Source organism: Haliotis rufescens, unplaced genomic scaffold, assembly GCF_023055435.1.
Source record: "Haliotis rufescens isolate VD_foot unplaced genomic scaffold, xgHalRufe1.0.p SCAF_88, whole genome shotgun sequence".
Lineage (NCBI taxonomy): Eukaryota > Metazoa > Mollusca > Gastropoda > Lepetellida > Haliotidae > Haliotis > Haliotis rufescens.
Window position 1 is genome coordinate 122,137 of NW_025964381.1, and position 15,521 is coordinate 137,657.

The 15,521-nt window shown below is 39.3% G+C and overlaps 1 protein-coding gene across 4 annotated transcripts; it reads right to left on the reverse strand.

Annotated features, from left to right (window-relative positions):
* Positions 1 to 410: 410 nt before the first annotated feature.
* Positions 411 to 15,058, reverse strand: LOC124123842. 4 transcript variants are annotated; one of them, XM_048390225.1, is made up of 5 exons: positions 14,840 to 15,058; positions 12,824 to 12,964; positions 11,677 to 11,766; positions 6,823 to 9,852; positions 411 to 6,618 (listed from the first exon to the last, which is right to left on the reverse strand). In XM_048390225.1, exons 2-5 carry the CDS (start codon positions 12,951 to 12,953, stop codon positions 2,702 to 2,704), a joined length of 7,167 nt encoding a protein of 2,388 aa, XP_048246182.1. In that variant the 5' UTR covers positions 12,954 to 12,964; positions 14,840 to 15,058; the 3' UTR covers positions 411 to 2,701. The 4 variants fall into 4 exon arrangements, with proteins under 4 accessions (XP_048246182.1, XP_048246181.1, XP_046342982.2 ...); XM_048390224.1 differs by having other exon boundaries at positions 411 to 4,044; positions 4,249 to 9,852; XM_046487026.2 differs by having other exon boundaries at positions 411 to 9,852; positions 12,824 to 12,959.
* Between the last annotated feature and the right edge of the window lie 463 nt (positions 15,059 to 15,521).

Genomic DNA, 15,521 nt, shown 5'->3' on the forward strand with positions numbered 1-15,521 from the left:
ACTATGCTAAATACACCATATGATTAATATCTATACAATGTTACATAGACATGATTAAAGTCTATACAAAACTATACACACCACTTGATAAATATTTATACAAAGCTCTATACACTATATGATCAATATCTATACAATGCTATATACACCACATGATCAATATTTATACAATTAAGATATGAATTTCCCATTGTGGTGGTCTACTCAAGTATGAATGCTTAGACCTGTGCTAAGTTAAAATCGTGTTGCGCTGCAGCGCGTATGAGGACTACAGGGATGTATGTATCTCAACTGAGTTTGAAAAATACGTGATGTGACACGCGTCTCATAACCGGCACACGTGAACGTGATTTTGTCCAATATCGCGGAAAGCTACTTCGGCGTTTGTGTTTGCGTTTTTTTCCAAACCATTTTAAATGATTGTAGGGTAATCGGCGACGTCCACAATGATCATTGGTGTTTTAATATCCCCCAGATCACTGATATACTATTTTTGAAAATCAATTCTCCGAGCAAATATTCAGTATTCTGATTTCAAAACATACACTTGACCCTCAATAACGCCGTGAAGGGTGATTTAGTAAAGTGTCGACATTGGTGAGATTTCGATGTCATTTTCAGTATTTTTCCTTTGCCTAAAATGCCATTGAAAAATATCACAGGACAGGATATTGTCCACAGAATTGAACACCTAAAAGAATATTTGTGAGCAACGTGTATTTTCAATTGTCTATAACTTCAAAGTGAGGGACATATTTGTCATATATAGATCAATACTAGCATCTATACAATGTTATACAAACAACATCATTAATTACTATATAATGCCATATACTCCACATGATTGACATTCATACAATGCTATATACACCATATGATTACTATCCATACAATGCTATATACAACAAATGATTAATATCCATACAATTCCATATACAAAATATGATTAATATCCATATAATTCTATACAAACCACATTATTGATATCTATACAATGCTATATACACCTTATGATTAATATCCATAGAATGCTATATACAACACATGATTGATATTCATAAAATGCTATATACAACACTTGATAAATGTACATACAATGCTATATACACCACATAATTAAAATCTATAAAAAGCTATATACATCACATGATTAATATCCATACAATGTCATAAGCACCACATAATTAATATCCATACAATATACGTGCAATGCTACATACACCTCATGATTAATATTTATACAATGTCATGTATACCACATGATTCATAGACATACAATACTATAAGCGCCACATAATTAATATCCATACAATGCTATGAGCACCACATGATTAATATCAATACAATGCTATATACACCACATGATTAATATCCATACAATGCTATATACAACACATGATTCATATCCATAAAATGCTATATACACCACATGGTTAATAACCTAATATCAATACAATGCTTTATACACCACATGACTTATATCCAAACAATGCTAAATACACCACATAATTGATATCCATACAGTGATATATACACCACATGATTAATATCCATACAATGCTATATACAACACATGATTCATATCCATATAATGCTACATACATCACATGGTTAATAACTTCTTATCCATACAATGCTATATACTCCACATGATTGTTATTCATACAATGCTATATACACCTCATGATTAATACACATAAAATGCTATCTACTTATTATCGTGATTATTATCAAATTATTTAATTTTGTTCTGATTTTTATAAGTGTTCAGAAACACCATGCAGAGATGTCAGGGTTGTAAACTAAACTCTATCGTGTGCTAAATGCCTCTTGGCTATCACCCTTCAACCAGGAACTGACTAATCCCAACTGTCTATACTTGATAGGCGTCCACACAATCGCAATTGAGTGTGCACTATTTCAACTGAATTGTTAGTACTCACGTATAACTATTAACTGTGCATTTATACTTATATTACCCAATGACATTTAGGATCTATATTTTTAGCCTGTAAGAACAGAGAATGGGTCACCACATTCTATGTAAAAAAGCATGAAGAACGTAAGTGATCACGAACACAGAGCAGAACAGACTGCTGGCTCGGGGCTGTTCCAGCAACTGCCCCTCCCTCGAACAAAGAATGGGAATAAAAGCATCGACGGCCAGTGGGCCATTCAAGCAGAAGGGACGATCGAACTTCTGCAAACTATGTGAATTGAACTGTATGTACAAACTGTAGATACACATATATCATCTCCATGAATCATTATCATAAATCAAGTGGAACCCCACATAACAAATATAGACAATATAACAATGTCAACGAAAATAAGTCATTGACAGAACTTTCACACTGTTAATCCCACAAGATATCACAGAGAAAAGGATAAACAAGTTTATTCCCTCGGGTAAATCAGAACATCCGCCTCTCCCTCGGACAAAGAGGACTATAAACTATATGTTGATATCACATGTTTTCACTGACAAGACATGATTCACTATGGATGTGATACCTCTCTACATGTCCACTCTCAACAAGTAGGGTGATCAACAAACATAACAGTGTCAAACCGACACGTAGGTGTCCGGGTGGTGTCATGGCAGGGTCCATTGGTGTTCACCACCTAGCTCTCACACACACTATCCAAAACCTTGTTCGCAACTTGATTGACACTCTCATTCAAAATCCAATTCAGACTATCAGTCCCTGTTGCATTCATCAGTAGGGGTTAGATCTGCACCTTCAGATACAAGGAGATGATAAACATCATTGTGTCCTCCTTTCAATGCCATCATCATTGGTATTTGTTTCTTCTCACCTCCCCGTCTGTTAATATCACAAGTTTTCAGGGATAAGATGTGTCTCACAATAGATATGTTACCTCTTTCACATGCCAACATCAGACAGTCTGTGTTGTATTTATCAGTAAGGGTCAGATCACCACCTTCAGAGACAAGGAGATGATAAACATCATTGTGTCCTTCTTCCAATGCCATCATCATTGGTGTTTGTTTCCGCTCTCCTCCCCGTCTGTTGATGTCACATGTTTTCATGGATAGGATGTGTTTCACAATAGATATGTTACCTCTTTCACATGCCAACATCAGAGAGTCTGTGTTGTATTCATCAGTAAGTGTCCGGTCTGCACCCTCAGATACAAGGAGATGATAAACATCATTGTGTCCTCCTTTCAATGCCAACATCATTGGTGTTTGTTTCCTCTCTCCTCCCCGCCTGTTACTATCGCATGTTTTCATGGATAGGATGTGTCTCACAATAGATATGTTACCTCTTTCACATGCCAACATCAGACATTCTGAGTTGTTTTTATCAGTAAGAGTCGGATCTGCACCTTCAGATACAAGGAGATGATAAACATCATTGTGTCCTCCTTTCAATGCAATCATCATTGGCGTTTGTTTCTCCTCACCTCCCCGTCTGTTGGTGTCACATGTTTTCAGGGATAGGATGTGTTTCACAATAGATATGTTACCTCCTTCACATGCCAACATCAGACAGTCTGTGTTGTATTCATCAGTAAGGGTCAGGTCTGCACCTTCAGATACGAGGAGATGATAAACATCATTGTGTCCTCCTTTCAATGCCATCATCATTGGTGTTTGTTTCCGCTCTCCTCCCCGTCTGTTGATATCACATGTTTTCAGGGATAGGATGTGTCTCACAATAGATGTGTCACCTCTTTCACATGCCAACATCAGACAGTCTGTGTTGTTTTTATCAACAAGAGACAGGTCTGCACCCTCAGAAACAAGGAGATGATATATATCATAGTATTTTCCGTTCAATGCCATCATAATTGGTGTTCGTTCACTATATCCTCCTCGTCTGTTAATATCACAAGTTTTCAGGGATAAGATGTGTCTCACAATAGATATGTTACCTCTTTCACATGCCAACATCAGACAGTCTGTGTTGTATTTATCCTTAAGGGTCAGATCACCACCTTCAGAGACAAGGAGATGATAAACATCATTGTGCCCTCCTTTCAATGCAATCATAATTGGTGTTTGTTTCAGCTCTCCTCCCCGTCTGTTACTATCGCATGTTTTCAGGGATAGGATTTGTCTCACAATAGATATGTTACCTCTTTCACATGCCAACATCAGACAGTCAGTATTGTTTTTATCAGTAAGGATCGGATCTGCACCTTCAGATACAAGGAGATGATAAACATCATTGTGCCCTCCTTTCAATGCCATCATCATTGGTGTTTGTTTCCGCTCTCCTCCCCGTCTGTTGATGTCACATATTTTCAGGGATAGGGTGTGTCTCACAATAGATATGTTACCTTTTTCACATGCCAACATCAGACAGTCTGTGTTGAATTCATCAGTAGGGGTCAGATCTGCACCTTCAGATACAAGGAGATGACAAACATCATTGTGTCCTTCTTCCAATGCCATCATCATTGGTGTTTGTTTCCGAGCTCTTCCCCGTATGTTGATGTCACATGTTTTCAGGGATAGGATGTGTCTCACAATAGATATGTTACCTCTTTCACATGCCAACATCAGACAGTCTGTGGTTTTTTTATCAGTAAGGGTCAAATCTGCACCTTCAGATACAAGGAGATGATAAACATCATTGTGTCCTTCTTCCAATGCCATCATCATTGGTGTTTTTTTCCGCTCTCCTCCTCGTCTGTTGATGTCACAAGTTTTCAGGGATAGGATGTGTCTCACAATAGATACGTTACCTCCTTCGCATGCCAACATCAGAGAGTCTGTATTGTTTTTATCAGTAAGGGTCGGATCTGCACCCTCAGATACAAGGAGATAATAAACATCATTATGTCCTCCTTTCAGTGCCATCATCATTGGTGTTTGTTTCTGCTCTCCTCCCCGTCTGTTGATGTCACATGTTTTCATTGATAGGATGTGTTTCACAATAGATATGTTACCTCCTTCACATGCCAACATCAGAGAGTCTGTGTTGTATTCATCAGTAAGTGTCAGATCTGCACCCTCAGATACAAGGAGATGATATACACCAAAGTGTCCTCCTTTCAATGCCATCATAACCGGTGTTTGTTTCCTATATCCTCCCCGTCTGTTGATGTCACATGTTTTCATGGATAGGATGTGTTTCACAATAGATATGTTACCTCCTTCACATGCTAACATCAGACAGTCTGTGTTGTTTTCATCAGTAAGGGCCAGGTCTGCACCCTCAGATACGAGGAGATGATAAACAGCATGGTGCCCTCCTTCCAATGCCATCATAATTGGTGTTTGTTTACCATATGCTCCCCGTCTATTGATGTCACATGTTTTCATGGTGAGGATGTGTTTCACAATAGATATGTTACCTCCTTCACATGCTAACATCAGACAGTCTATATTGTATTTATCAGTAAGGGTCAGGTCTGCACCCTCAGATACAAGGAGATGATAAACAGCATGGTTCCCCCCATTCAATGCCATCATAATTGGTGTTTGTTTACTATATGCTCCACGTCTATTGATGTCACATGTTTTCATGGAGAGGATGTGTTTCACAATAGATATGTTACCCCTTTCACATGCTAACATCAGACAGTCTTTGTTGTATTCATCAGTAAGGGCCAGGTCTGCACCCTCAGATACAAGGAGATGATAAACATCATAGCCTCCTCCTTCCAATGCCATCATAATTGGTGTTTGTTTCAGCTCTCCTCCCCGTCTGTTGACATCACATGTTTTCAGGGATAGGATGTGTTTCACAATAGATATGTTACCTCCTTGACATGCCAACATCAGACAGTCTGTGTTATCTTCATCAGTAAGATTCAGGTCTGCACCCTCAGATACAAGGAGATGATAAACATCATTGTGTCCTCCTTTCAATGCCATCATAATTGGTGTTTGTTTCCTATATCCTCCCCTTCTGTTGATGTCACATGTTTTCATGGACAGGATGTGTTTCACAATATATATGTTACCTCTTTCACATGCCAACATCAGACAGTCTGTGTTGCATTTATCAGTAAGGGTCAGGTCTGCACCCTCAGATACAAGGAGATGATAAACATCATAGTGTCCTCTTTTTAATGCCATCATAACTGGTGTTTGTTTACCATATGATCTCCGTCTATTGATGTCACATGTTTTCATGGAGAGGATGTGTTTCACAACATATGTGATACCTTTTTCACATGCCAACATAAGACAGTCTTGGTTGTCTTCATCAGAAATGGTCAGGTCTGCACCCTCAGATACAAGGAGATGATATACATCATAGTGTCCTCCCTCCAATGCCATCATAATTGGTGTTTGTTTCATATCTCCTCCCCGCCGGTTGATGTCACATGTTTTCATTGATAGGATGTGTCTCACAATAAATATGTTACCTCCTTCACATGCCAACATCAGACAGTCTGTGTTGTTTTTATCAGTAAGGGTCAGATCTGCACCCTCAGATGCAAGGAGATGATATACATCACAGTGTCCTCTTTCTAATGTCATCATAATTGGTGTTTTGTTCACCTCTCCCCTCCGTCTGTTGATGTCACATGTTTTCAGGGATAGGATGTGTTTCACAATAGAGATGTTACCTCTTTCACATGCCAACATGAGACAGTCTCTGTTGTGTTCATCAGTAAGGGTCAGATCTGCACCTTCAGAAACAAGGAGATGACAAACATCATAGTGTCCTTCTTCCAATGCCATCATAATTGGTGTTTGTTTCCTATATCCTCCCCGTCTGTTGATGTCACATGTTTTCATGGATAGGATGTGTTTCACAATAGATATGTTACCTCCTTCACATGCAGACATCAGACAGTCTGTGTTGTCCGCATCAGTACGGGCCAGGTCTGCACCCTCAGATACAAGGAGATGATATACATCACAGTCTCCTCTTTCAAATGTCATCATAATTGGTGTTTTCTTCAGCTCTCCTCTCCGTCTGTTGATGTCACATGTTTTCAGGGATAGGATGTGTTTCACAATAGAGATGTTACCTCCTTCACATGCAAACATCAGACAGTCTGTGTTGTATTGATCAGTAAGGGTCAAATCTGCGCCCTCAGATACAAGGAGATGATAAACATCATTGTGTCCTCCTTTCAATGCCATCATAATTGGTGTTTGTTTCCTATATCCTCCCCGTCTGTTGATGTCACATGTTTTCATGGATAGGATGTGTTTCACAATAGAGATGTTACCTCCTTCACATGCAGACATCAGACAATCTTTGTTGTATTGATCAGTAAGGGTCAGATCTGCGCTCTCAGATACAAGGAGATGATATACACCATAGTGCCCACGTTCTGCTGTCATCATAATTGGTGTTCGTTTCCTATATCCTCCCCGTCTGTTGATGTCACATGTTCTCATTGACAGGATGTGTTTCACAATAGACATGTTACCTCCTTCACATGCAAACATCAGACAATCTTTGTTGCATTTATCAGTAAGTGTCAGATCTGCGCCCTCAGATACAAGGAGATGATATACACCATAGTGCCCACGATGTGCTGCCATCATAATTGGTGTTCGTTTCCTATATCCTCCCCGTCTGTTGATGTCACATGTTCTCATTGACAGGATGTGTTTCACAATAGACATGTTACCTCCTTCACATGCAAACATCAGACAGTCTGTGTTGTATTCATCAGTAAGTGTCAGATCTGCACCCTCAGATACAAGGAGACGACACACATCACAGTGTCCTCTTCTCAATGCCATCATAATTGGTGTGTGTTTCCAAAATCCTCCCTGTCTGTTGATGTCACATATTTTCATCAATAGGATGTGTTTCACGATGGATATGTGACCTCCTTCACATGCCAACATGAGACAGTCTGTGTTGTTTTGATCAGTAAGGGTCAGATCTGCACCCTCAGATACAAGATGCTGATAAACACCACAGTGTCCTCCTTTTGCTGCCATCATAGCTGCTGTTTGCCTCAAACGTGTTTTCTTCTTGTTCACATCAAATGTTTTCAATGAAATTAAAAAAATCACAGTTGACAGATTGCCATTTTCACTCGCTAAATGCAAACAATCTGTCTTGTCGGTAAGCGTTAAATCGGCCCCTTTTTGTTTAAGGAACTTCAGGATATCAAGGTGTCCTGCTTTGGCACAAAGCATTGCAGGTGTTAAACCCTCGTAACTCATCAAATTTATTAAAACAGGACACGTTTCAGTCGCCTTTGTTGTCAAGGCCATGCTTCCTGATTCACAGGCATAATGCAAACACGTCTTTCCTTTCCAGTCCCTCGCTGAAGCATCAGCATCTTTTCGTCTGAGAAAGTTGAACACCTCTAAATGTCCTGACTTGGCAGCCATGAGCAGGAGTGTTTGCCCATCTATGCTATATTCAACATCGAATCCTTCATGTAGACACATCACTGTAACCAGGTGTTCCAGGTGTTTCAGTTTGCCAAGTGTGACACAGGCTACCACACAACCATATAGGTCAGGTACAGTGTCACCGAGTCTTCCAACAACATCTAAACATTTTGAAAATAGAAAGTAACTTTCAGATATGGAAGCCAAATACAAAAAGCAATCACCAGAGTCCTTATCTTTTTGTAGAACAATTTCAACAATGTTATCCTCAATCTCTGTCCATACCAGGGAGGCAATACTCTCATCATGGAGAACTGGATGTTTTACTGTCCAAATGAAGCATCCTTGTCGTATACCTTCCACCAGTCTGTTCACTATTGTTTGGTGTAGTCCGGGGGTGATGTAGGTCATGTTTGTCACATCATCAATGTCTGATGACTGTAGATCTTTACCAAGCCTCACTCTTTCATACATGAATTTCAAGGAGCAATGTTCCAACAGCAACACGATATTGAGATGTCCTACAGCACAGGCTGCAGCATCGTATATGGAGGGGTGAGAGAAAGATGCGATGTGATCCTCGACTGTACAGTAGATCCCTGTAAAGTTGTGGATCTCCTTGGCAATGCCGGTGCGTGTACAACAAGGAACTACTTCCTTCACAGCATCAAACATTTCATGTCCAGACTTCCGTGACTGCAAAGAAACAAGGTTCAGGTTTCCATCACACAGGATGAGGAGGATGATGGCTGCCGATCTGTTGTTTTCTTCCCGGACAATGGTGTCAAGATCACCTCTCAGGTAGGTCAGGGGATGATTGAAGAATTTCAGGATGTGCATCTGGAAGGCTGCATTGGTGAAAAAGAGTCTGCCGATAAGAGGGAATCCAAATATATTGTATCTTGAATTTGTGATGCAACAAATATCCTTTTCAGAAATATCACATGTAGGATGTTTGGTCTTATAGGAACGTAATATACGTTTCTTCTCTTCAACCGTTAGACAGTCTTTGGTCATATTAAGAACAGCTTCTGTTTTAAGTAGGTCCACTTTGTACTGATGTAGTTTTGAACATCCCTCCTGCCAGTTGTATGTCCTGGATGTAAACACAACCTTCAGGCTGTAGATGGGGGCTTCTTCATTGGATTGTTCCTTAGCTTTGGATTGTTTTTCTTTCTTCTTCTTGGAATCCCTCTCTGTATCAGCAGCAGTTTTGGCAAGATCATCAACCAAGGCACTGAACAATTTACGTAGTTTTTCCAAATTTGCACTGAATGTGACAGAGCCAAATATATCATCGAAAACAACCAGCAAGTGCGACTGCCTTTTAGAAATTGTATCAACGTCAAAATGTTCAATGTGTTCCACGAACACTGTTTCATATTTCTTTTGTTGATATGCCTCACAGATCATCATAGCAATGCTGGTCTTCCCATCTCCAGGAGCTCCACAGACGGTGACATGGCCATGTGTCTCAAGGAGTTGTTTGGCTGTCTGAAGGGCATGGATGTCCACAAAATACTCCTTTACGTGTCCCACCTTCTGACAGAAACGTTCTGTGAGAAAACAAAAAAAACAATGATTGTTTGAAAAGAGAATTTGGTCAGTATTTGCTTCTTATTTCAGTCAACTCCTTCAAGCAAGTAAGTGTAGCATTTTTACCTTTAAGATCACCATGGAGGACCAAAACAGAGGATAAAAATAGTGACCAAAACATTTTAAATATGTATGTGGTGATGCATTATTGCCCACCTGGTACATTCAAAGTGAGCTTAAGGGCACTTTCTTAGATATATGACTTTCATTTAAGCGCAGAGGAAGGTGCCAAAGAAAATTGTCGGCACTGTCTCTCTCGGTTACCTGGTGAATAAAATGTGTGCCCAGATACGTGTTACCCTGCCTGGTGTTTCGGATTAAGGGGATAAAACAAGAACTGGTTCGATCAGCTCGAAGTCAGTGTAATGTGTCTGAGTGGGGCAACCATGTTAAACTGTTGCATGCATAATATTTTAGTGGACAAGTAGTACATAAACGGATGATTGAATTCCGACTGGAACAAGCCACCACACATGCATGTACGTTGGTGTATGAGAGTGCAGTAATCTTGAACGTGAATTAAAGCCCAACCTCTCACTTGACTCTCTCTGATATTTTAGACACTGTTGCTAACCAGGAACGGTAAAGTAGTGTAAGTAGTGTCTGTTTGGTTTGACAATGATGAATCTGTTTTATATGCTGACAAAAGAATAATAACTACACTCAGAACAATTTATGTTCTAACCGGGTTGCTAGATGCTGAAAGTAGTTAAGCACATAGGATATCAAGAGGATGTTTTTCAAAGTGACCACTTCATAAGCCTTTAACATGATCACATTACCTTTAAGTTTGGTTGAACAGATTGCATAAACAAAGCCTAAAACAGCCAAACAAACAAAAACATCAGTTCACCAATATTAATGTTTAGAATGTATTTACTGAGTCTTCATCTCTTACTTCAGATACCTTGTAATTGTTTAATGAAGATAAGGAATACACACCTGAAGACACCTCCTCCATTATCTAGTGTATTGTATCTCCCTACTATTGTCAAATATACCCCTGGTAGTTGCGTTCCAGTGGTAACGTAACCCTCTCCAACGCACTTATCACTGATCCAGCACAGAAGTGCTCGAGGTCATCAGGTAAAAATCAACCACCAATCATAATGCCTCTTCTAAATGAGTTCAGAAAAGATCAAAATTCAAAATGAATGGATGGATGGATGGATGGATGGATGGATGCTTGAAATAGTAACATTAGTAATTAATAAAATGACATAAACTATTGCTGTGATGAATGATATATACCTGCCATCTGGTGAGAGGTAATTTGTAGAACAACCCATGTAAAATACGAAATCAAAATGTTTATCAAATATCTTTAATATAACATGTTTTTGCACTTTTGAATGTACATGAATATCACCAAAGAGAATTGTTTGGATCGAGAACTGACCTCCAACGGATATAATATTGTTGTATAATGAAGTTCTAATGGCATTATGATCAGCACATTCGAGAACGAAATGACAGACGTTTTCATATAGATTTCCACACAAATATGTTAAACATTCTGACAAAATGATTTTAATAAAATCTGCACTGATTGTACAGCTACTAATATTGTTTCTATTTCTAAGGTTATCGTGCCTAGTCTTAGTGGTAACAGGTCACTCAAGTAGCTGGGCATACGTTGTTACGAGAGATTGTTCAGCCCTTCCCAAATATTAAATGGCCATTCCTTACGCCATATGACCATGCTAAATTGTCCGCTTTTCATTCTCATAATAATAGTTATCCTCTACAACTCATCAGCATGTGCATGCCAGGTGACGTCTCACCTTGTGACAGACATCCTCTAGCTCCTTGTTCTCCGAGGGAGACGGAGACATTGGAAGCATTGGTCAAGTCCACCTGAGATACAGGACCACCTGCAACAGAACAAGAGAACCAATGGTCACATTATTGTCCAATAAATAATAGCGACAAAACCCTTCCATAATCAGGATATGAACTGTCCACGCTGGAGAATAACCAGTCTTGCTCATCACATGGTTACAGCCCGGCAAAGCCACATTTCGAAAATAGATAGCCCAAATGGATGTGGCTCTCGCGGCAATGGTTATGGTTGCGTGATTGTATAATGTGGCTCTCGCGGCTATGCTGTCAAAACATGCTTTGTGATTCTAACAGGTTACCGTATATAACAAAACAAGTCTTGTTTTCTCATGTTTTATTCAACAAGGATAACAGTAACATATTCATCAAAACTTTACATTGATGAATATGAATAGCATAATGGATTTAATGTTATTAGTGCAGAAGAAAGGGGGTCGCCCACGTGGTCAGCATATTCCATCTAACTCAAGTGTTGGTTCAGGAGCTGGATCTTGAGGGACGCAATACGTGGATCGAAAATGTGGCTCTACCGGCAATAGCCATTTCTGAAATGTGGCTCTCCCGGCTAGACACCCATCACATTTCATTCGACATAAAAGGCAAAATGGCGGAGAAAGTTGTATGGATGGCTCACAGAAAATCAGTGATGACACCAGGTGTTCGCAAAAAGGCGACGAGTGTCAAGTAAAAGATGACCAACCAGACGAACAAAGGATAGAAGAGACTTTCAGTCAATTGAGCTGAAGATATATTGAATAAATTCACGATGCACAAGCCCCGGAAAACAACTTTGGCTTATGAATTTATACAGAAGCAAATTAAGACAAGTTTCTTTTAATTAAAAAGATTACAGATTTTTTTATTAAAGATATAGTTTACCATATCTTGCAAATGACTGTAATTTGGCAAATGTTCAGGATAAAAGTTCACAGTAATAAACATTAACTCTAACAAATATATCATAACTAATTCTATAATTTTATCAATTCATCAATTCTTTATCTTACTTAATCAATAATGTAAGATCAGCTTCTGTTATTACTCATTCTTATCTAACTGTATGCATGACTACGTGTTTGAAGTGCTCACTGTAGTTGTGCTGTGTTGCAGATATAGAGGTTGGTTGTCTCCCTTGTTCAGTCCCCCTCAGTGCTTCAGCTGCTTCCTCAGCGAGCCATCTGGTCATCTGACGGTCACGTGAGTCGGGATTTCCTTCCATTTCTCACTACTCTGAAAACAAACCACAAGTACTACCATTGATACTTATGACTGACCGAGGACTTTGATCAAGCTACCAGGAATCCTTACTACTTACCACCAACAGAAATATCCATTTCCAGTTTACCAGCTTAAAAACAAGGTGTGAAGTTGGCATTTTAAAATAGCTTTTCACCAACAAAGCTATATGCACTTGCGCCTTAATTACCTTGACCTTCAATCACAACACACAAACATTTTGCAAGCATATAATGGAGTTACCAATATTAAGTCATGCTGCATGCTGTCCGTACAGTCTGAATGATGTTGTTTTTGTGTTTTAGTTTCAAGCAAGAGGTCCAGGGGGTACATAGAAGAACAAACAGTTTGGTATGGGTGTTAACAGGCAAGTCTTTGATATCACATATAGGTTGACTCAGGCAATTAGGACTAGTTTCATTTGAGAGAGAGAGCCACTTCAATTCAAAAGCCTTCGTCTTATTGTTTCTGTCTCAATGTGGCAAGTACCTTTAATCCCCCTTAGATCAGTGTTTAGTGATCGATGTACAACATGATCAGTCACATGACATTATACACAGGACGTTTATCAACAGCAGCTGACATTAGGGCATACGATTGTTCTGAAGCAACATTATCATGAGATCAAGTTTGATGTGCTTTAGTGAAAAGTAAGTTTTGAGGTATGTTTTCATTTCTTTTTTTAATATCTTACCTGGTGCAGCTTAAATCGTAGCATAACATCAGTGGCAAGTGGTGAACACGTTCAGGTGTTCGGAGGGCTTTGAACCGTCTACCTTCATTACGTCATTAAGCGCGTGGTTTCGTACTGTTAATGTTTAGGGGCTCAAAAATAGGTGAGGTTCGAAAACATGTGGCGTAGGGATACTTAACTGAGGTAAAAGTTAATTCGCCTCGCCAATATTTCAGCCATAATGTGACATACATGTTTATAAATGCACACACTTAATCCCTCATCGTTTCATGTCAATCCAAATACTTATAAATAGAAGCGCTAGTAAAATATAAAAAATATATGGTTAAATCATCACATCATACTGCATCAAATGTTTCTTTTTATTCAAAATGTAATGAGACTTGAAACAATTCAATATGTATATGAAATAAATTATTAAACAATTATATTTCTCTGCTGTATTTGTTTTGTCTACGAGTTCATCTCACATTTTGTCTACGAGATTGGAGTGTCCACGAATTGTCCTTGGCTACGAATTGACCTACAGATGATTATATGGCCTGTGTTTCGTTCCTCTATAAATGCGTGTACGTTTTGAACTGAATTGAATTAATAGAACACTAAAGTAAGACTTGACATAAACATGTATTAGATAGGTGAGGATGAGAATGTATCAAGTGAAGTCAGTTGTTTAATAACGGTGTTATAACCTACACCGAAACGTCGCCCCTAATGTAATAAAGTAGTTGTTCAACCATATAGTTTATCCTTACTTATAACAGCTTATAAGCATGTTTGCAAGGGCAGACAATTTCAGTCTCAACTAATTAAGCTAAGTTGTCTCCCTTTGCACGGGAAAATTCCTATTTTCGTTTTTAAAAAATCCCCGCAAAATCATATTTTAGTCCCTGTTTGAAATATATAGTTAATAATTGACCTACCTTTTCTGACATATATTCCCTGCTTTAAATCTTAAGTTAATGATTGGCTTTCTTCTGACATATTGTAAAGGCAACATACCAAACCTTGCTGTCTGTGTATCACATACAATCGAAGCTGTACAGGACACTGGGATAGATTACAGCCCCCGCAGTACATAATAGAACAAACCAAACGTTCTTCTTTAATAAAAGACATCCATATAATGGCTGAAATACATTGACTGGTGTAGTATGCAAACAGACAGTACTCACGTCCGACTGATGAATTCCTATCAGTAGTGTCAGGTAAATCTTATCACCTGAAGTCACATCTTATCGTCGTTTGGGTTTTCGGATATCAGGAGATATATCTGTTCTAGGCCGGAGAGTAGTGCAAACAGTGGGAAGCTACCATCACCGAGGGAACTGCTACCACTGCGGAGAGACTGCCGAGTGATACGCCATCGAATCTAGTTCCGCGTTCATTGTCAAGCCGGGTATGACTGATATGTAGGTCACTGCGTTATCCAATCATAATGCTTTGTCGTGTACTGTTGGCAGTCAGGTGGAGGGGGGTCGGGGAGAGGGGGAGGGGGGTCGGCCGGGGTGTGTGGGGGTGTGGGGGGGGGGGCGGGGGGGGGGGGGGGGGCGGTGTGTGTATTGAATATGCATATACCAGGGATGTGAAATCTCCGCGGAAACGCGGAAAATCGCGTTTTTTAAAAGAGTAGTCCTCGGAAAAAATCATCTTCCGCGTAAAATTTTAATAACATTTTTTTCATAAAAACACTCCGAAAAATATGATTTACCGTAATCCCGGGTCAAGTGTTGGGCGCGTTTTTAGTTTGTATCGAGATTTATTCAGCTGCAGGTAAAAATTGCTGTTTATACAAGATAGCTTCTCGATAAATTGAATGAAGAAAGATACATTCTGCTATAATGATTTGAACATACG